General features: G+C 53.0%; 1 protein-coding gene across 6 annotated transcripts; it reads left to right on the forward strand.

Moving 5' to 3' along the window:
* Nucleotides 1–31: 31 nt before the first annotated feature.
* Nucleotides 32–21,716, forward strand: SLC5A5 (solute carrier family 5 member 5). 6 transcript variants are annotated; one of them, XM_035287069.3, is made up of 15 exons: nt 32–753; nt 1,903–1,968; nt 2,274–2,325; nt 2,448–2,515; nt 4,118–4,272; nt 5,836–5,976; nt 6,074–6,203; nt 8,546–8,634; nt 9,930–10,042; nt 10,118–10,188; nt 11,623–11,709; nt 11,792–11,988; nt 14,710–14,834; nt 17,838–17,953; nt 21,291–21,716. In XM_035287069.3, the coding sequence occupies exons 1-15, from the start codon at nt 397–399 to the stop codon at nt 21,453–21,455; spliced, it is 1,932 nt and encodes a 643-aa protein (XP_035142960.3). In that variant the 5' UTR covers nt 32–396; the 3' UTR covers nt 21,456–21,716. The 6 variants fall into 6 exon arrangements, with proteins under 6 accessions (XP_035142960.3, XP_054106379.2, XP_078217916.1 ...); XM_054250404.2 differs by having other exon boundaries at nt 9,930–10,188; XM_078361790.1 differs by lacking the exon at nt 1,903–1,968.
* Nucleotides 21,717–22,272: the final 556 nt, after the last annotated feature.

The raw sequence follows: 22,272 nt of genomic DNA on the forward strand, positions 1-22,272 counted from the left end.
CCAATAAATCTGCAACCTACAATCACGAGCTGCTCCCTTAAGCTCCAAGGCGACCTCCAGCTGTCGGCGCTGAGCACTGCGCCCAGGGAGAGGGACAGACAGCCGGCTGCATGGCACAACGGGACCCCGAGTGAGAGGCGAGGTGGCGGGACAGACAGCACGGGCAGACGCAGAGACAGAGAGAGGGGACAGAGGAGGCCGACAAAGACAGCGACAACCCAGAGATTCCTAACCCAGGGAGTCCCAGCCGCTCTCGCAGCTTCTCACCCCAGACGGAGGGGGTACAGGCGGCTCAGCACCCTCCCACCCGCCCGCCCCGTCCTTGGCCCCTGCCGGCATCTCCAGCTGGAGCACTCAGGGCTGCCGAGAACGCGCTTGGTCTCCGAACCCGCCCTCATGGAGGCCGTGGAACCCGGGGAACGGCCCACCTTCGGAGCCTGGGACTACGGGGTGTTTGCCCTCATGCTCCTGGTGTCCACTGGCATCGGGCTGTGGGTCGGGCTGGCGCGGGGCGGGCAGCGCAGCGCTGAGGACTTCTTCACCGGGGGCCGGCGCCTGGCGGCCCTGCCCGTGGGCCTGTCGCTCTCCGCCAGCTTCATGTCGGCCGTACAGGTGCTGGGCGTGCCGTCCGAGGCCTACCGCTATGGCCTCAAGTTCCTCTGGATGTGCCTGGGTCAGCTTCTCAACTCGGTTCTCACTGCCCTGTTCTTCATGCCCGTCTTCTATCGCCTGGGCCTCACCAGCACCTACGAGGTACGGGACAGAGGCCTGGGGGCAGGACCCGCCCCACTGGTAGTGCCGGGACCCGGTGTGGGGGAGGCCCTGGGGCTTTGAGCCGCTGTACAGGAGGACGCGGATGGCACTTCGGTGCTTTAACGGAAGGGGCCCCTAGGCAGTCACGTGGGGAGGGTTCTGAGAAGAGGCCGCAGGCCCCGGGCGAGGGGCAGGAAGGAGGAAGAGAGGGCCTGGTGTCCTGGTCCTTCGGTGGAAGTGCGCGGGCCGGACCCGGCTGGACCAGGTGTGTACTCAAGTGTGGACAGTCACACACCTGCCCCCCGCCTTCCCCGGCATGCAGACCCATGTGTGCGCGCTAGAAGGGACTGCTGACGGCTCCAGGGTTCGAAATCCGGCTTCACCGCTTTCTTCTATCTTGGGCAAGGGGCGTGCCTCCTGTTCAGGCTCCTCAGTTGTCCAACCGGGCGAATCACAGCACCTCCCTCCAGGGGAGAGGGTAAAGCGATTAAAATCGTGAACCGGCCAGGCGCTGTCATCTCAGCACTTCGGGAGGCCCAGGTGAACGGATCACTTGAAGTCAGGGGTTCGAGACCAGCCTGGCCAACGTGATGAAACCCGGTCTCTACTAAAAATACAAAAATTAGCCGGGCGTGGTGGCGGGCACCTGTAATCCCAGCTACTTGGGAGGCAGAGGCAGGAGAATTGCTTGAACCCGGGAGGTTGCAGTGAGCCGAGATCGCGCCACTGCACTCCAGCCTGGGCGACAGCGCGAAACTCTTGTCTCAAAGGAAAAAAAAAAAAAATCGTAACCAGTAAATCATAGGCGGCCAACACCTTTGGCCCCGGGCACTGTCTACACTGTGCGCTTGCTGGCTACGTCGGTGTCCGAGGAGCAGTGGCCGCTCCGGGAGCCCGCACCCGCCAGTCGCAAGTGGGAGGGCTGGTGCACACGCATGGACCGGTCCTCCAGGTCCACGGCGTAAGCACAGGCATGGGATGGCACATGTGCACAGATGTGTCCTTGCGGCGGGGCCCCCGCGTGCGAGAATCCCGCGAGCGCGGTTGGCCTCCGGAGGGAGGGGACCACCTAGAGAGCGGGCGACGGACCCCAGAGGCCTCGGCCCCCGGGTAGGGCCTGTCTAGGTGACCTCGAGTCCCTCCTTGCAGTACCTGGAGCTGCGCTTCAGCCGCGCGGTACGGCTCTGCGGGACTGTGCAGTATATTGTAGCCACGGTGAGCGGCCTCGGCCCCGCCCTCCGCGTGGGGGGCCCAGGAGCGTCAGCCTTCACTAGCCCCGCCTCAACCATTCAAGACCCCACCCCAACCGCGTGCCCCCGCCCATTCCCCGCCCACACTTCAGTTCTGGTCCCGCCCCACTAGTCCCCTCCCATACCACACCCGGCCTGACCCCGCCTCCACTCTGCAGGACCCGGCCTATCTGCCACGCCCATATGCTGGGCCCACCCTTCCTCCTCCCCTCCCCATGCCCAACTGTCCCTAGACGCGCCCCTTGCTCACCTGTCCCACACTGTCTACAGATGCTGTACACTGGCATCGTCATCTACGCACCGGCCCTCATCCTGAACCAAGGTGTGACTCTGGGAGATCAGGGGAGGGTGTCTGGGAGGAGAAAGGGAGGGAGAGGAGGGCCTGAGACGCTGGGGACCGTTTGTGCCCCGCCCAGAGGCCTAACGGGGGACTCTTTTGCATAGTGACCGGGCTGGACATCTGGGCGTCGCTCCTGTCCACCGGAATTATCTGCACTTTCTACACAGCTGTGGTGAGTGGTCCCCCGGGGAACCCACTCCATATGGGGGATCAGGCCCACTGGGTCTCTTGCGGGGTGACTCTGGGCTTGCCCCTTTCTCCCGAGGAAGCTTCTGTCCCAGCTGTCCCACTGTCCTCATCTTTATAATGAAAAGTGATCTGAAAGATTTTATTGCTGAGAATCTAGAGGTATGGCAGCTTCAGGCGTGGCTGGATCCAGGTACTCCGACCTCATCCTCTGGGTCTCTCTCCCACCTCTCCAAGCCCCATCAGCTCCAGGCTTCCACCTCTTCTGGCTTCCCGACCAGCAGGAAATGAGCTCCCGCTTCAGCGTGGGGCTGGCTGAGTTCCCGGGGAGGGATACCTTTGGCTGACTCAGGTCTGACCTTGATAGTGATATTCTTATCAAAGTGATAATAATAGTAATGGTGGCCGGGTGCGGTGGCTCACATATGTAATCCCAGCATTTTGGGAAGCAGAGGCAGGCGGACCACTTGAGGTTAGGAGTTGGAGACCAGCATGGACAACACAGTGAAACCCTGTCTCTACAAAAAATAAAAAAATTAGACATAGTGACGCGCACCTGTGATCCCAGCTTCTCAGGAGTCTGCGGCAGGAAAATCACTTCAAGCTGGGAGGCATAGGTTGCGGTGAGCGGAGATTGCGCCACTGCCCTCCAGCCAGGGTGACAGAGCGAGACACCACCTCTAAATCAATCAATCGATCAATCAATCATAATAATAGTAATGGCAGCAATCACTGACACTCGCCTGTGTCACATCAGGTTCCAAATCTTTTTCATTTATTGACTTGTTTAATTCTAGTGAACACAGTGACTCATACCTGTAATCCCAGCACTTTGAGAGGCCAAAGTAGGAGGATCACTTGAGGCCAGGAGTTCGAGACCAGCCTAGGCAACATCATGAAACCCCCCCCCCCGACCATCTCTACAAAAAAAAATTTTTTTTAATTAGTCGGGCATGGTGGCACCCACTGTAGCCCAGCTGCTCCGGAGGCTGAGGCAGGAGGATCACTTGAGCCTAAGAGTTCCAGGCTGCAGTGAGCTGAGATCACACCACTGCACTCCAGCCTGGGCAATAGAGAGAGACCCTTTCTTTAAAAATAAAATAACAGGCCGGGCGCGGTGGCTCACACCTATAATCCCAGCACTTTGGGAGGCCGAGGCGGGTGGATCACGAAGTCAAGAGATCGAGACCATCCTGATCAACATGGTGAAACCCCGTCTCTACTAAAAATACAAAAAATTAGCTGGGCATGGTGGTGCGCGCCTGTAATCCCAGCTACTCAGGAGGCTGAGGCAGGAGAATTGCCTGAACCCAGGAGGCGGAGGTTGCGGTGAGCCGAGATTGTGCCATTGCACTCCAGCCTGGGTAACAAGAACAAAACTCCGTCTCAAAAAAAAATAAAATAACGTACTTAATTCTTGCAACAACACAGGGAGAAGGTATTATTATTATTAATCCCACTTTACAGATGAGGAAACTGAGACATAGAAGGGCATCAGTCCCAGGCACCGCTGAAGGCCAGGTAGGGTTAGCCACAGCCAGGTCCCCCATTTAACAGCCACTCTGCCTCTCTCTCTCCCATCCTTCAGGGCGGCATGAAGGCTGTTGTCTGGACTGATGTGTTCCAGGTTGTGGTGATGCTAAGTGGCTTCTGGGTTGTCCTGGCCCGCGGCGTCATGCTTGTGGGAGGGCCCCGCCACGTGCTCATGCTGGCCCAGAACCACTCCCGGATCAACCTGATGGAGTGAGTGAAAATTCAGAGGATACTGCAGTAGGATGGGGCTGGGCCAGGCACAGTCTCTCAGGCCCAACATCCCAGCACTTTGGGAGGCTGAGGCGGGCGGATCACTTGAGCTCAGGAGTTCGAGACCAGCCTGGGCAACATGGTGAAACTCCATCTTTACAAAAATACAAAAATTAGCTGGGCCTCATGGTGTGCGCCTGTGGTCCCAGCAATTCAGGAGGCTGAGGCTGGAGGATTGCTTGAGCCCAGGAGGCAGAGGCTGCAGTGAGCTGAGATCACACTACTGCACTGTAGCCTGGATGACAGAGCAAGACCCTGTCCCAGCCACCCCCGACCCCACAAAAAAATAAAAAAGAGGATGAGGCTGGGCTCTGGGCTCTGTTTGTGCCTGAGAGAAGCCAGCCAATGCTTCCTGCTCCAGGAGGCCCTCACTGCTCCCAGGCCCCGCCTCTCCCGGCGCCTGCTCTCTGCTCCTCCCCTCAGCCCAGATTGGCAGCTGAAGCCGCTCTGAACTCCCAGCTAGACACAGAAAAAATGGTTTTGGAGGGCACACATAGATGATTCAGCAAAAGAACACATGAATTTTCAATCTGACAAATGCCTGTGTATACTTCAAAACCCACTCCATTTATTTTTAATTTGTTATTATATATTTTTTGAGATGAAGTCTCACTCTGTCGCCCAAGCTGGAGTGCAATGGTGTGATCTGGGCTCACTGCAATCTCCACCTCCCAGGTTCAAGCAATTCTCCCGCCTCAGCCTCCTAATAGCTGGAATTACAGGTACCTGCCGTCATGTCCAGCTTTTTTTTTTTTTTTTTTTTTTTTTTTCTGTTCGAGACGGAGTTTCGCTCTTGTTGCCCAGGCTGGAGTGCAATGGCACCATCTTGACTCACTGCAACCTCCAACTCCTGGGTTCAAGCAATTTTCCTGCCTCAGCCTCCCACCTCCTGGGTTCAAGCAATTTTCCTGCCTCAGCCTCCCACCTCCTGGTTCAAGCAATTCTCCTGCCTCAGCCTCCCACCTCCTGGGTTCAAGCAATTCTCCTGCCTCAGCCTCCCACCTCCTGGGTTCAAGCAATTCTCCTGCCTCAGCCTCCCACCTCCCGGGTTCAAGCAATTTTCCTGCCTCAGCCTCCCAAGTAGCTGGGACTACAGGCTCACACCACGAAGCTCAGCTAATTTTTATATATTTAGTAGAGACAGGGTTTCACCATGTTGACCAGAATGGTCTCGATCTCTTGACCTTGTGATTCACCTGCCTTAGCCTCCCAAAGTGCTGGGATTACAGGCATGAGCCACCGTGCCCAGGCTCCTCATTTTTCTATTTTGTAGAGATGAGGCTTCACCATGTTGGCCAAGCTGGTCTTGAACTCCTGACCTCAGGTGATCCACCTGCCTCAGCCTCCCAAAGTGCTGAGATTACAGGCATGAGCCACCACGCCCGACCAACAAAATCCACTCCAAAAGTCCCCAATAAGGTCCAGAAGCACTGCCTGGGGCCCTTGGGAGGGCGGAGTCAGTGAGACATCTCCACATGACTGACTTGCCCTGTCCCCACCCAGCTTTAACCCTGACCCGAGGAGCCGCTATACATTCTGGACTTTTGTGGTGGGTGGCACGTTGGTGTGGCTCTCCATGTACGGTGTGAACCAGGCGCAGGTGCAGCGCTACGTGGCTTGCCGCACAGAGAAGCAGGCCAAACTGTGAGTGTTTGGGGAGCAGGGTGGGGGTTTCTGGGACGCGGTGTCCCTTCACCAGCCTGAGGCTGTCCCCTAGGCCTGAGGCTGCCTCTCCCCGCAGGGCCCTGCTCATCAACCAGGTGGGCCTGTTCCTGATCGTGTCCAGTGCCGCCTGCTGTGGCATTGTCATGTTTGTGTTCTACTCCGACTGCGACCCCCTCCTTGTGGGGCGCATCTCCGCCCCAGACCAGGTGAGTCCCACGCAGCCTCCTGGTCAGCTCTGCACTCCCCAACCACCTTGTGAGGTTAAGGTTGAAGAGCATTCCTAGCAGAGGGAACGGCCCGTGCAAAGGCCGAGAGGCAGGAAAGAGCTCAGAGGAGGCCAGGCACGGTGGCTCACACCTGTAATCCCAGCACTTTGGGAGGCTGAGGCAGGTGGATCATGAGGTCAGGAGTTTGAGACCAGCCTGGCCAACATGGTGAAACCCTGTCCCTACTAAAAATACAAAAATTAGCTGGGTGTGGTGGTTCACACCTGTAATCCCAGAGCTTTGGGAGGCTGAGGCGGGTCGATCGTGAGGTCAGGAGTTTGAGACCAATCTGGCCAATATAGTGCAGCCTGTATCTACTAAAAAAAAAAAAAAATACAAAATATTAGCTGGGTGTGGTGGCGTGCACCTGTAATCCCAGCTACGCGGGAGGCTGAGGCAGGAGAATCGCTTGAACCTGGGAGGTGAAGGTTGCAGTGAGCCGTGATTCTGCCACTGCACTCCAGCCTGGGTGACAGAGAGAGACTCCATCTCAAAAAAAAAAAAAAGCTAAAAGCTGAGATCCAGCAGGAAGGAATCATGTTGGTGATAAGAAGGATGGCCAGCTCTCGTCTCCCGCTCTGTGCACAATGCTGTTCCCTTCACCAGCAGTTAGTTCCCCATCTAATCTTTCTTCTGAGAAAGGCAAGGTGGTCATGGCTCCCACTTTACAGATGAGGAAACCGAGGCTTGGGGGGAAGTAACTGCCTGAAGTCAACGGGCAAGTTAGGGGGACGGCACCAGGACGCATGCCTAGGTCACACCCCAATTAGAGTTCTGACCATGGGGTTCAGAGTTAGCAGAGGTTACGGGGGACCATCCCATCCGCAGTCCTTCCTGGAGGTCAGACCCAGGACTGCCGGAATGTGTAACTTCAGGCAGGGATGGTAGCTCTCTGCCTCACAGTCGTCATCAGTAAAATGGGGATGACACAAATCGCTGCCTCCCTGGGATCAGGGGCTCAGTACATTGTGGGGCTCAGTGGCAGTTCTCAGGTTCATGCAGTTGATCAACCAGTGCATTACAGCCTGAGCAGCATAGGGAGACCCCATCTTTACACCATTGTTTTTTTAGATAGAGTCTTACTCTGTTGCCCAGGTTGGAGTGCAGTGGTACCACCTCAGCTCGCTGCAACCTCTGCCTCCCAGGCTTAAGCCATTTTTTTGCTTCAGCCTCCCAAGTAGCTGGGATTACAGGCATGTGCTACCACGCCCAGATAATTTTTTTATATTTTTAGTAGAGATGGGTTTTCGCCATGTTGGCCAGGCTGGTCTCAAACTCCTACCTCAGCCTCCAGAAGTGCTGGGATTACAGGCATGAGCCACAGGGCCCACTTTTTTTTTTTTTTTGAGACGGAGTCTTGCTGTATTGTGCTCGCTGGAGTGCAGTGGCTCTATCTCTGCTCACTGCAACCTCTGCCCCGCAGAGTCAAGCGATTCTCGTGCCTCAGCCTCCCAAGTAGCTGAGACTACAGGCGCAAACCAGCACACCCAGCTAATTTTTGTGTTTTTGATAGAGAAGAAGTTTCACCATGTTGGCCAGGCTGGTCATGAACTCCTGAGCGCACGTGATCCACCCACCTCTACCTCCCCAAATGTTGGGATTACAGGCAGGAGCCACCGCGCCTGGCCAAACCTCTATCTTTACACAAAAGTTTTTAAACAATTAGCCAGGCATGGTGGCATACACCTGTGATCTCAGCTACTGGGGGTGGGGCTGAGGCGGGAGGATCACTTGAGCTCAGGAGTTCTAGTCTGCAGCGAGCCACAGTTGTGCCACTGCACTCCAGCCTGGGCAACAGAGCAAAACCTTGTCTCAAAACAAAACAAAACCTACAAACAAAAACCAAATTTGGGCCTGGCGCGGTGGCTCACGCCTATAATCCCAGCACTTTGGGAGGCCGAGGCAGGTGAATCACGAGGTGAAGAGATCGAGACCATCCTGGTCAACAAGGTGAAACCCCGTCTCTACTAAAAATACAAAAATTAGCTGGGCATGGTGGCGCGTGCCTGTAGTCCCAGCTACTCAGGAGGCTGAGGCAGGAGAATTGCCTGAACCCAGGAGGTGGAGGTTGCGGTGAGCCGAGATCGCTCCATTGCACTCCAGCCTGGGTAACAAGAGCGAAACTCCGTCTCAAAAAAACAAAACAAAACAAAAAATGCACATTAAATCCTCACCGTGAGTCCTGTCTGTCCTGGGTGCTGGGGATGTGCAGAGTCAGGACAGGTAGCAGCCCCTGCCTCGGGGTGCTGCTGTCTGGGAGGCTGACCCCCAATTCTCCGCAGTACATGCCTCTCCTGGTGCTGGACATCTTCGAGGACCTGCCTGGAGTCCCCGGGCTGTTCCTGGCATGTGCTTACAGCGGCACCCTCAGGTGAGCACCCCTGCTTGTTCATCAAGTGTTAGTTAAGCCCCTGGGAGCCTCCTGGTCCCCGCTTGCCATCCCCCTGGGGCATGGAATGTTCTGGACCTGGCCATCATTCCCAGTCCCTGCTTGGTCTCTAGCAGACAGCTCAGGTAGGTGCTGGCAAAGAGCACACCCTGGGCACAGGGACCCAGCCGCAGGATGTTTACCTTCTTATCGCTTGTGAGGGCCACACCTGACTCCCGACTCTCCGCTCTTCCTTGTTTCCTTCCTCCCTCTACTATAGCATCTACTATACAGCAGGTACTGTTTTTTGTTTGTTTGTTTGTTTTGAGACAGAGTTTTGCTCTTGTTGCCCAGGCTGGAGTGCAGTGACATGATCTTGGCTCACCACAACCTCCACCTCCCGGGTTCAAGTGGTTTTCCTGCTTCAGCCTCCCAAGTAGCTGGGAGTACAGGCACACGCCACCTAGTTTTGTATTTTGCATTTTTAGTAGAGACGGGGTTTCTCCATGCTGGTCAGTCTGATCTCAAACTCCTGACCTCAGGTGGTCCACCCACCTCAGCCTCCCAAAGTGGTTGGATTATAGGCGTGAGCCACTGCACCTGGCCAGTTCGTTTTTTTTGTTTTTCAAACGGAGTCTTGCTCTGTCTCCCAGGCTGGAGTGCAGTGGCACGATCTCGGCTCACTGCAACCTCTACCTCCCAGCTTCAAGCAATTCTCCTGCCTCAGCCTCCCAAGTACCTGGGATTACAGGCACCTGCCACCACACCTGGCTAATTTTTATATTTTTAGTAGAGATGGGGTTTCACCATGTTGGCCAGGCTGGTCTCGGACTCGTGACCACAGGTGATCTGCCCACCTTGGCCTCCCAAAGTGCTGGGATTGCAGGCATGAGCCACCACACCCGACCCAGGTTTTGTTGTTCTAAACCCTGGGGCACAGCCATGACCAAGCAGCCCCCTGTTCCTGCCCTCCCAGGCCATACACTCAAGTGTTTACCAATCTTTGGGGACTTCTGGTCACCCACCCTTACTGTCCCTTTTGTGAACCTCCCACCTGTGACTGCAGTCCCTCTGGAACCAGGAACCTGACTGTCCTGCCTGCCCTTGGTCACAGGTGTCCTTGCTCCAGTGGGGATACCTCAGGTCTTCGGGGAGGGGAGGGATGGATATCTCCTTCACCTTGGCAGGACTGGGTTACCCACACCTCTGCTCTCAGGCTGGGTGGGGTCTGACAGGCCAGATGGTGTGGATGGTCTCTCCATGTGGCCTGAGGACCCCCTGCCGCCTTCCCCACACAGCACAGCATCCACCAGCATCAATGCCATGGCTGCAGTCACTGTAGAAGATCTCATCAAACCGCGGCAGCGGAGCCTGGCGCCCAGGAAACTCGTCATTATCTCCAAGGGGCTCTGTGAGTTTCAGGGAGACCGGGGTGGGAGGCCAGGGCAGTCTCTCCCCGTTGACCGTGCCGCCCCGTCTGCTACAGCACTCATCTACGGCTCGGCCTGTCTCACTGTGGCGGCTCTGTCCTCGCTGCTTGGGGGTGGCGTCCTCCAGGTGAGACTCCACCTGCCCCCTGCCCTGGTCTCCCTAAGAGGTGGGACATCTTTCCCATTGAACTGAGGCTCAGAGAGGTCACATGTGTCAGTGGCAGAACTTCTTTTTTTTTTTTTTTTTTTTTTTGAGATGGGGTCTCACTGTGTTGTTCCAGGCTGGAGTGTAGAGGCCCAATCACAGCTCACTGCAGCCTCCAACTCCTGGGTTCAAGCCATCCTTCCACCTCAACCTCCCAAGTAGCTGGGGTTACAGATGTGTGCCACCATGCCTAGCTATTTTTTTTGTTTTTCGAGATGGAGTCTTGCTCTGTTACCAGGCTGGAGTGCAGTGGCACATCTCAGCTCACTGCAACCTCCACCTCCTGAGTTCAAGCAATTCTCCTGTCTCAGCCGCCTAAGTATCTGGGACTACAGGCGAGAGCCAGCACGCCTGACTAATTTTGGTACTTTTAGTTGAGATGGGGTTTCACCATGTTGGCCAGGATGGTCTCAATCTCTTGATCTCCTGATCCACCTGCCTCAGCCTCCCAAAGTGCTGGGATTACAGGCATGAGCCACCATGCCCAGCTCTTTTTTATTCTTTTTTTTCTTTTGAGACAGTGTTGCTCTGTTGCCCAGGCTAGAGTACAGTGGCATGATCTCAGCTCACTGCAACCTCCACTTCCTGGGTTTAAGCAGTCCTGCTTCATCCTCCAGAGTAGCTGGGATTACAGGTGCACGCCACCATGCCTGGCTAATATTTTTGTATTATTAGATTTCTCCATGTTGGCCAGTTTGGTCTCGAAATCCTGACCTTGAGTGATCTGCCTGCCTCTGCCTCTCAAAGTGCTGGAATTACAGGTGTGAGCCACCGCGCCTGGCCTGGCTAAAACTTTTTTTTAGAGACAGGGTCTCGCTTTGTGCCTAGGCTGGTCTTGAACTCCTGGCCTCAAGTGACCTCCTGCCTCAGCCTTCCAAGTCGCTGAGATTAAGAACTAAGTTGTTTGATTCCAGAGGCTATCAGGTGACTCTTCTGCAGCCCACTGGCTTGGGCTAGGGGAATTGGGAGGTGGGGGGTGGCAGGCTGGAGGCAGAAAGGGCCTCCCTACAGACGTTGCAGTGAGCCGAGATCGTGCCACTGCACTCCAGCCTGGGCAGCAAGCAGAGGAAGACTGTCTCAATTAAAAAAAAAAGAAGAAGAAGAAGAAGAGGAAAGGACTTCCTGGCTTAGGGGTGGGACTGCCACCCCCAAGAAAGAATCAGTATCCTTGCCTCCACTCCAGGGGAGAGAGGCAGGAATGGGGGCGGAGGTTCTCTCCCCTTTAGGGAAACTGAGACACAGAAGAGTCCTTGGGACCCACAGTGGAGTTGAGGTCTCGCTTTCCCAGCGGGTAAACTGAGGCCCGGAGGAGTGGGAGGGCTCCGCCCTCAGCCCCACTCCCACCTACTCTCCCAGGGCTCCTTCACGGTCATGGGAGTCATCAGCGGCCCCCTCCTCGGAGCCTTCATCTTGGGAATGTTCCTGCCCGCCTGTAACACCCGGGTGAGTGGGGGCGGTGCTAGGGGCGGGGAGGGGCGTGGGCGGACAGGCCCCGCCCTTCCCCTGACGCCGGCTCCGCCCCCAGGGCGTCCTCTCGGGACTGGCCGCAGGCTTGACGCTGTCGCTGTGGGTGGCCCTGGGCGCCACCCTGTACCCACCTAGCGAGCAGACCATGAGGGTCCTGCCGTCGTCGGCTGCCCGCTGCGTGGCGCTCTCAGCCAACGCCTCTGGCCTCCTGGACCCGTCTCGCCTCCCTGCTAACGACTCTAGCAGGGCCCCCAGGTGAGTCGACTTGGTAGGAGGGGACGCGAGCCTGGGATGGTGTGATCTTAAAGGGAAACTTAAATGCCCTGCGCTCCGCATAAGATGCCTGATTAGTAGAATGCATTCCCGGTGGAGGGAACCGCAGGTGCAAAGGCCCCGAGGCCACATTCAGTTTAGTCCCAGTCCAGCTACACTGAGGTTAGGGTGCATTTAATGGGAGGAGAGATGGGTAGGAGACATGGTGCAGCCAGAGGAAGTTAGTACTTTTTTGAGACGGAGTTTTGCTCTTGTTGCCCAGGCTGGAGTGTGATGGCGAGATCTCGGCTCACTGCAACCTCCACCTCCCAGGTTCAAGCGATTCTCCTTCCTCAGCCTCCCGAGTAGCCGGGATTACAGTCATGTGCCACCACGCCCAGCTAATTTTCTGTTTTTAGTAGAGACGGGGTTTCTCCATGTGGGTCAGGCTGGTCTCGAACTCCCGACCTCAGGTGATCCGCCCACCTCAGCCTCCCAAAGTGCTGGATTACAGGCGTGAGCCACCGCGCCCGGCTGGAAGTTAATACTTTTTTGTTTTGTTTTCCTGAGACAGTCTCCTCTGTTATCCAAGCTGGAGTGCAGTGGTGCAGTCGCAGCTCACTGCAGCTTCAACCTCTCAGGCTCAAGCAATCCTCCCAGCTTGAGGGAGGCCCAGAATTAGGTTTGATTCTATTTTTTATTGAGAAAAAATCAGCCATTTTAAAGTGGCATTTAGGCCAGGCAACCTCTGCCTCCTGGGTTCAAGCAATTCTCCTGCCTCAGCCTCCCAAGCATCTGAGATTACAGGCGCACACCACCACATCCAGCTAATTTTTGTATTTTTAGTAGAGAAGGGGTTTCACCATGTTTGCCAGGCTGTTCTCACACCCCTGACCTCAGGTGATCCACATGCCTCGGCCTCCCAAAATGCTGGGATTACAGGCCCGAGCCACTCTGCGTGGCCTATGTTTAACTTTTTGAGGAACTACCAGACTGTTTTCCACAGTGGTGACATCATTTTATATTCCCACCAGCAACTTATGAGGATTCTAACTTCTCCACGTCCTCGCCAATACTCCTTATTCTCCATCCTAGTGGGTGTGAAGTGATACCACCGTGCTGTCACAAATGATTTGCATTTCCCTGATGTGTGAGGATGTTGAGTATCTTTTCATGTGTGTATTGGCCATTCGTGTATCTTCTTTGGATAAATGTCTATTTAAACCCTTTGCCCATCCAGCCTGGGCAACATAGAAAGACCCCATCTCTACAAAAATAAAAATGAAGAATGTAGCTGAGTGTGGTGGTGCACACCTGTAGTCTCAGCTACTCAGGAGGCTGAGGCAGGAGGATCGCTTGAGCCTGGGAGGCTGAGGCTACAGTGAGGCGTGATGCCACCACTGCACTCCATCCTGGGCAACAGCAAGACACTGCCTCAAATTAAAAAAAAAAAAAAAAGCCATTTGCCCAATTTTGAATTGAATGATTTGTCTCTTTACTGTTGAGTTATAATTTATATATATGTATGTGTATATATATATATATATATATATTTTTTTTTTTTTTTTTTTTTTTTGAGACAGAGGTTCGCTCTTGTTACCCAGGCTGGAGTGCAATGGCGCAATCTCGGTTCACTGCAACCTCCGCCTCCTGGGTTCAAGCAATTTTCCTGCCTCAGCCTCCTGAGTAGCTGGGACTACAGGCACGCACCACCATGCCCAGATAATTTTTTTTTTTTTTTGTATTTTTAGTAGAGACGGGGTTTCACCATGTTGACCAGGATGGTCTTGATCTCTTGACCTGGTGATCCACCCGCCTTGGCCTCCCAAAGTGCGGGGATTACAGGCATGAGCCACTGCGCCTGGCCGTATATATTTTTATATCTTTATATATTCTGGGTACAAGCCCCTGACAGATGCATGTGATATTTTCTCCCACTCTGTAGGTTGTCCTCATTCTCTCGATAGAATCCTTTGATCTTTGATGCACAGAAATTTTTTAAGTGTGTGTGTGTGTGATGGAGTCTCACTCTGTCGCCCAGGCTAGAGGGCAGTGATGTGATCTCAGTTCACTGCAACCGCCACCTCCCAGGTTTAAGGGCTTCTCCCACTTCAGCCTCCTGAGTAGCTGGGATTATAGGCATGCACCACCATGCCAAGCTAATTTTTGTATTTTTAGTAGAGATGGGTTTTCACCATGTTGGCCAGACTGGTTTCAAACTCCTGACCTCAGGTGATCCACCTGCCTTGACCTCCCAAAGTGTTGGGATTACAGGCATGAGCCACAGCACCCAGCCAGAAATTTTTAATTTTTGATGAAGTCCAACTTATTTATTTTTTTCTTGGTGGGCTTTTGTTTTCCATCATATCTAAGAAACAATTGCAGTCATGAAGATTCCCACCTATGTCTTCTTCTGAGAGTTTAATTTGGTTTGATTTTGAGGGTGACAGGGAGCCACAGAGGGTGATGGGCAGCAGGAGGTGATCTGAGTTACATTTTAGTAATGTGCCCTCTGGCTGTGTGTGGAGGATGACGTCTGGGGTGGGGATGGGATACCTGGAGGGAAGGATCATTGGCTACTGCACAGGTCTGGGCAGACAGCAATGGAGGTGTGTGCTAGGCCGTGGTAACTGGGGGAAGGAAGTAGGGAGTGAGGTGGGAACAGCCCTTGAGTGCAGACAGGGAGAAAGGAGGAAGTTCAACTCTGTCTCCCCTGACCCCCAGCTCAGGAATGGACGCCAGCCGACCCGCCTTAGCTGACAGCTTCTATGCCATCTCCTATCTCTATTATGGCGCCCTGGGCACACTGACCACCGTGCTATGCGGAGCCCTCATCAGCTGCCTGACAGGTAAGCAGACAGAGCCTGTGGGCTTAGAAGTCACCCCATTCATCTCTCTGCCTCAAGGCTCCACCCAGCAGAGAGGGAGAGGGATGCTCCCATTGGCCGAGCTACCACTGCGTGCTGTACACATTTGCATGTTACTATTATGTTTTAGATGGAGTTTTGCTCTTGTTGCCCAGGCTGGAGTGCAATGGCACAATCTTGACTCATCACAACCTCCACCTTCCGAGTTCAAGCGACTCTCATGTCTCAGCCTTCTGAGTAGCTGGGATTACAAGTGTGCACCACCACGCCCAGCTAATTTTGAATTTTTAGAAGAGATGGAGTTTCGCCATGTGTGTCCAACTCCTGGCTCGAGTGATCTGCTCATCTCGGCCTCCCAAAGTTCTGAGGTTAGAGACGTGAGCCGCCACACCTGGGCTGCACCCTATTTTTTTAAAAAGGAAAAAAAAAGAATGTGTCTGTGTGTATATATATATATATATATATATATATATATATATATACACTTTTCTTTGATGTAGATATCCATACATAAAAGAAATTATAAATATCTATAAAAATTATGAATATATACATAAAAGAAATTATATATGTATGTATTATAACTATATATGTGTGTGTGTGTGTGTATTTTTTTTTTTCTTTTAAGAGATGGAGTCGGCTGGGCATGGTGGCTCATGCCTATAATCTCAGCACTTTGGGAGGCCGAGGCAGGTGGATCACCTAAGGTCAGGAGTTCGAGACCAGCCTGGCCAATATGGTGAAACCCTGTCTCTACTAAAATTACAAAAAAATTAGCTGGGTGTGGTGGCTGGCCCCTGTAATCCAAGCTACTTGGGAGGCTGAGGTAAGAGAATTGCTTGACCCTGGGAGGTGGAGGTTTCAGTGAGACGAAATTGGGTCACTGCATTCCACCCTGGGCGACAGAGTGAGACTCCATATCAAAACAAAAACAAACAAAAAAAGAAAAACAGACGGGTAACTCCCGTCTGTTACCCAGGCGGGAGTGCAGTGGCACGACCATGGCTCGCTGCAACCTTCAACTCCTGAGCTGAAAGCAATCCTCCCACCTCATCCTCCTGAGTAGCTGAGACTACAGGCGCGTGCCAATATGCCAGGCTCACATTTACATCCTTTAAAGCTATGTCACTTTCTTGACAACCCTCCACCTGTCAGAGCTTGCCCTGTTTTGCAGAGGCAGAAACTTGAGGCATCGCCTCCGACTCCTATCTCCCACAAGACTAAGTCCTCAGCAGAGGATGTGGGCTGAGGCGGGCGGCGCTATCCCTGGTGCTGAAATATCTTCTCCTAAGGCTGCCGGTGACTCCACACTTGTTAGGGAATTCTAAATTCCGCAGAAAAGTAGAAGGAGACAAAGAGGGGGAAATCAGCAGTGATAGCAGTACCTGCTCACACTTCTTGAGTCTCAGACTTCACATTCATCAGGACTTTTTCGAGTCTTCCTCTGTGCTGGGTGTTATTTTAGGCACTGGGAATACAGCAGTGAAAGGAATGCTGTCAGGCTGGACCCTCCCTGCCATCCATTAATGTCTTTGTTGTTTTCTTTTGTTTTGTTTTGTTTTTGAGATGGATTTTCACTCTTGTCTCCCAGGCTGGAGTGCAATGGCGCGATCTTGGCTCACGCAAACTCCGCCTCCCGAGTTCAAGCGATTCTCCTGCCTCAGTCTCCCAAGTAGCTGGGGTTACAGGCGCCCACCAACACACCTGGCTAATTTTTGTACTTTTAGTAGAAATGGAGTTTCATCATGTTGGCCAGGCTGGTCTCGAACTCCTGACCTCAAGTGATCCCCTACATTGGCCTTCAAAAGTGCTGGGTTTACAGATGTGAGCCGCCATGCCCAACCTCCACTGTTCTTGTTTGCTTTGTTTTGTTTTTGAAACAGGGTGTCTGTCACCAGCCTGGAGTGCACAATGACGGCTCACTGTAGCCTCAATCTCTTGGGCTCAAACGATCCTCCTGCCTCAGCCTCCCAAGTAGCTGAGACTATGTGAGCTGTGCCACTATGCCTGGCTAATTTTTAAAAATATTTTGTAGAGCTCTTCCGGTCCTAGGAGCTTCGGGAACCGCGGCTTGGGTGCAGACATGGCCAAGTCCAAGAACCACACCACACACAACCAGTCCCGAAAATGGCACAGAAATGGTATCAAGAAACCCCGATCACAAAGATACGAGTCTCTTAAGGGGGTGGACCCCAAGTTCCTGAGGAACATGCGCTTTGCCAAGAAGCACAACAAGGGCCTAAAGAAGATGCAGGCCAACAATGCTAAGGCCATGAGTGCACGTGATGAGGCCATCAAGGCCCTCGTAAAGCCCAAGGAGGTTAAGCCCAAGATCCCAAAGGGTGTCAGCCGCAAGCTCAATCGACTTGCCTACCTTGCCCACCCCAAGCTTGGGAAGCGTGCACACATTGCCAAGGGGCTCAGGCTCTGCCGGCCAAAGGTCAAGGTCAAGGCCAAGGCCAAGGATCAAACCAAGGCCCAGGCTTCAGCTCCAGTTTCAGTTCCAGCTCAGGCTCTCAAAGGTGCCCAGGCCCCTACAAAGGCTTCAGAATAGATATCTTTGTCTGCCAATGTGAGGACAGAAGGACTGGTGTAACTCCCCTGGGGCTGCCATCTGCATGGGGCTGGGGTCCTCCTGTGCTATTTGTACAAATAAACCTGAGGCAGGATTTAAAAATATATATATATTTTGTAGAGATGGGGTCTCGCTATGTTGCCTAGACTGGTCTCCAACTACTGGGCAACTCCCAATGTGCGATTATAGGCGTGAGCCACTGTGCCTGGCCTCACTGATGTTTCATTACAACTTCACTGTGTAGATGAGGAAATTGAGGCTCAGAGGCTTGCCAGGGTCCCTCAGTGGGACTGGAGCCTATTAGACTTCATAGTCCAGGGATCTCCTTTTTCCTTCTCAGGGTCTGGTCTCTAACCCCCCTCACCCCTTCATTCAATGCCTGGATTTCTCCATTTCTCCCTGCCTCTCAGGCCCCACCAAGCGTAGTGCCCTGGCCCCAGGATTGTTATGGTGGGACCTCGCACAGCAGACAGCATCAGTGGCCCCCAGGGAAGAAGTGGCCACCCTGGATGACAACTTGGTCAAGGTCAGTCTTAGGCTGGGTTCCCAGAGCTAGAGGCAGCCAAGTGGCTTTGGGGCATCACCATAGCTCAAGGGAGGGATGTGGTGTCTCTTTATCTCTCATTCTCTCTAGTCTAAAGACTCTGTTGGGAGCTGATTCATCTTTTTTTCTTTTCTTTTTTTTTTTTGAGACAGAGTCTCACTCTGTCACCCAGGCTGGAGTGCAGTGGCATGATCTCAGCTCACTGCAACTCCTACCTCCTGAGTTCAAGCAATTCTCCTGCCTCGACCTCCCAAGTAGCTGGGATTATAGGCACTTGCCACCATGCCCGGCTATTTTTTGTATTTTTAGTAGAGATGGGGTTTCACCATGTTGGCTAGGCTAGTCTCAAACACATGACCTCAGGTGATCCACCCACCTTGGCCTCCCAAAGTGCTAGGATTACAGGTGTGAGTCACTGCACCCAGCGGGGAGCTGATTCATCTTCAACAGTTTTTATTATCTCCCTTCACAAGGACTGAACAGAGCTTAATACTATTCCTTTTTGTTAGTTTTTTGAGACAGAGTCTCGCTCTGTTGCCCAGGCTAGAGTGCAGTGGCACAATCTCGGCTCACTGCAACCTCCACCTCATGGGTTCAACCAATTCTCCTGCCTCAGCCTCCTGAGTAGCTGGTACTACAGGTGTGTGCTACCACACTCAGCTAATTTTTGTATTTTTAGTACAGACGGGGTTTCGCCAGTTTGCCCAGGATGGTCTCGAACTCCTGACCTCAAATGATCCACCCGCCTTGGACTCCCAAAGTGCCGGATGACAGGCATTATCCGCTGTACCCGGCCTCATCTTCGAGCTTTTATTATCTCACTTCATAAGGACTGAACGAAGTTTGATACTATTCCTTTTTGTGGTTATCTGTTTTTACAGTGACTTCCAGTCTTTGGCAGGTGAAACTGGTTTGCCGTTAGGGTACTGATGTAAAGTCTCTTCTTAAAATAAAATCACTTAATTCAAAAGTGAGTCAACTTGGGGGAAATAGCTTACATAAGAAACACAACAGATGGTCGACCGATTTTGGCTAAAGCTGCGTGGTTGCTCTGTGAATTCCCAGAGTTTGGAAAAGGCTGTCCCTGGGGGACCTGATCCCAGGACTTCCCCCTCTTTTGGATTCCCTGTTCCATTCTCTCATTTATTGAGCACCTGCTGTGTACCCAGTCCTGCTCTGGGCTGGGCTCTGAGCCCCCCACCCCACCCTCATCTAGCAGGGGCAGGTGAAAACTAAAAAGAGAAACATGTAGGATCTTAAGGTTTTTTTTTTCTTTTTAAATTGCACTTTAGGTTCTGGGGTACATGTGCAGATCATGCAGGATTGTTGCTTAGGTACACACATGGCAATGTGGTGTGCTGCCTCCATCCCCCATTACCTACATCTGGCATTTCTCTTCATGTTAGTTTTTTTTTTTTTTTTTTGAGACAGAATCTCACTCTATCACCCAGGCTGGAGTGCAATGGCGCAACCTTGGCTCACTGCAACCTCTGCCTCCCGGGTTCAAGCAATTCTCCTGCCTCAGCCTCCTGAGTAGCTGGGATTATAGGCATCTGCCACCACGCCCAGCTAATTATTGTATTTTTAGTAGAGATGGGGTTTCACCATCTTGGCCAGGCTTGTCTTGAACTTGACAAGTGATCCACCTGCCTCGATCTCCCAAAGTGCTGGATTACAGGCGTGAGCCACCGTGCCTGGCATATGTAGGATCCTAGCATGTGATAAGCATTCAAAAGCTAATAAAACCAGATGCCATCAGACTGGGCATGGTGGCTCATGCCTGTAATCCCAGCACTTTGGGAGGTCAAGGTGGGCAGATCGCTTGAGGCCACAAGTTCGAGACCAGCCTAACTTGGCAAAGCCCTGTCTCTACTAAAAATACAAAAATTAGCTGGGTGTGGTTGCATGTGCCTGTAATCTCAGCTACTCGGAAGGCTGAGGCAGGAGAATTGAACACTTGAACCCAGGAGGCAGAGGTTGTAGTGAGCTGGGATGGTACCACCGCATTCCAGCCTGGGTGACAGAGTGAGATTTTGTCAAAAAGGAGAGAGGGAGGGAGGGAGGGAGGGAGGGAACGAAGGAAGGAAGGAAGGAAGGAAGGAAGGAAGGAAGGAAGGAAGGAAGGAAGGAAGGAGAAAACAGAAAACTAAAGAGAAACATGTAGGTGGCACAGCAGGAGTGATTTAAAGAAAAAAAAGAAGAAACATGTAGGGTCTCAGCATGATGAGCATTTAAAGGACAATGAAACTGGATGCTGAGATGGGGAGCAACTTTAGCTAGGGAAGTCAGGGGTGGCCTCTTGGGAGAGGTGACATTGACTGATCCTGAGTTTGGAGAAGGAACCTGCCACAGACAGGAGCAGGCCTGACTGAAAAGGGGACTGGGGAGGGGAGGGGTTTGGCTGAAGGGCTTTAAAGCTCCCTATACCTGTCCTGGAGAAGTATCTTTTCTCCTCCTCTCCTCCCCTCCCCTCCCCTCCCTTCCCCTTCCCTGCCTTCTCCACCTCCCCTCCCCTCCCTTCCCTCCCTTTCCTTCTCTACCCTCCTCCCTCCCCTCCCCTCCCGACCCCTCCCTTCCCCCTCCCCTGGGGAAGTATTTATCTTTCCCCCTCCCCTCCCCTCCTCCTTTTCTTTTCTTTCTTTCTCTTTTTCTCTCTTTTCTTTTTTTTTTTTCTGTTGTTGTTCTTTATTATTTTTCTTTTTTTGTTGTCTTTTTTTTTTAGATAGGGTCTCACTCTATTGCCCAGGCTGGAGTATAGTGTCATGATCATGGCTCACTGCAGCCCCTGACCTCCATGGCCTAAGAATTTCTCCCATCTTTCAACTTCCTGAGTAGCTGGGATTACGGGCATGCACCACCATGTCTGGTTAATTTTTGCATTTTTGGTAGAGATGGGGTTTCGCCATATTGGTCAGGCTGGTCTTAAACTCCTGGGTTCAAGTGATCTGCCTACCTTGGCCTCCCAAAATGCTAGGATTACAGGGGTGAGCCACCGTGTCTGGCCAGAAATATAATATTTATTTTCCTGAAGGTGAACGGGCAGAGAAGCAGAGAGAGGAGGGAGGAACTATAGCAGGCATCTGAGAAAGCGCTGATGGTCTGGGCTGTAGGTGACATATGAGTGGGGAAGAGAAACTCCTGGAAATTTTGGAGGCAGAGGGGACAAGACTGGCCGGTGCACCGGACAAGGAGCAATCGTGCAATTCTGTGCAGGTCCCAGCCCGCCAGGTCATCAGTGGCCCCATCTGGGAGATGAGCTGACACGGAACAGGGCAGAGACAGGGTCTCTGATGGGGTCTCTCTTCCCCACTTTCCCCAGGGTCCTGAAGAACTGCCCCCTGGAACCAAGAAGCCCCCTGGCTTCCTGCCCACCAATGAGGACCGTCTGTTTTTCCTGGGGCAGAAGGAGCTGGAGGGGGTGGGCTCCTGGACTGCCTGCAGCGGATATGATGGTGGTCAAGACCAGCGGGAGACAAACCTCTGAGGACCAGCCGCGGGATTGATGCCCTGGGATGGAACCTCAGGATGGGCCAATCCCAGACCACGGCTCACAACCTGGGCTCCAATTGGCTGGATTGTCTTGTATGCAAATGAGTGCAGGACTATAGGCCCTACCCTGTGGGAAGAGGCAAGGCCCTGCCTCCCGGAGGTCATGTTTTAAATCCAGCCTCCTGCTTCAACTGTCCCTAATATTAGATGCTGTAGCCCTGATGACTCCCCCAAAATAAAACTGGGTTTTTCTCTATTTTTTGGGGGGGGGATGGAGTCTTGCTTATTGCCCAGGCTGGAGTGCAGTGGCACGATCTGAGCTCACTGCAACCTCTGCCTCCCAGGTTCAAGCACTTCTGCCTCAGCCTCCCAAGTAGCTGGGACTACAGGCATGCACCACACCCGGCTAACTTTTTGTATTTTTAGTAGAGACAGGATTTCACCATGTCGGTCAGTCTAGTCTTGAACTCCTGACCTCAAGTGATACACCCACCTCGGCCTCCCAAAGTACTGGGATTAGAGGCATGAGCCACTGTGTCCAGGCTACCGTTTTTCTCAATCTATGATAGAAAGATGTTAGAGTCCCTCTGGATAGCATAGGAAACTCCCAGCCCTGACATCAGGATCTGAGATAGACCCCAGCTCTTACTTGAAATGTGTTTAACCTTATTTTATTTATTTTTATTTTTTTGAGACAGAGTTTAGCTCTTGTCACCCAGGCTGGAGTGCAATGGTGCAATCTCGGCTCACTGCAACATCTGCCTCCCAGGTTCAAGCAATTCTCCTGCCTCAGCCTCCAAAGTAGCTGGGAT

This window comes from Callithrix jacchus, chromosome 22, assembly GCF_049354715.1.
Source record: "Callithrix jacchus isolate 240 chromosome 22, calJac240_pri, whole genome shotgun sequence".
In the NCBI taxonomy this organism is placed as follows: Eukaryota; Metazoa; Chordata; class Mammalia; order Primates; family Cebidae; genus Callithrix; species Callithrix jacchus.

Bases quoted from the DNA above. Each gene is read 5' to 3' on its own strand.
- SLC5A5 (XM_054250404.2), top strand. From the start codon at position 397: ATGGAGGCCGTGGAACCCGGGGAACGGCCCACCTTCGGAGCCTGGGAC. The intron at 1,969-2,273 runs GTGAGCGGCCTC...CACTGTCTACAG, and splicing joins TGCAGTATATTGTAGCCACG to ATGCTGTACACTGGCATCGT. The intron at 4,273-5,835 runs GTGAGTGAAAAT...GTCCCCACCCAG, and splicing joins TCCCGGATCAACCTGATGGA to CTTTAACCCTGACCCGAGGA.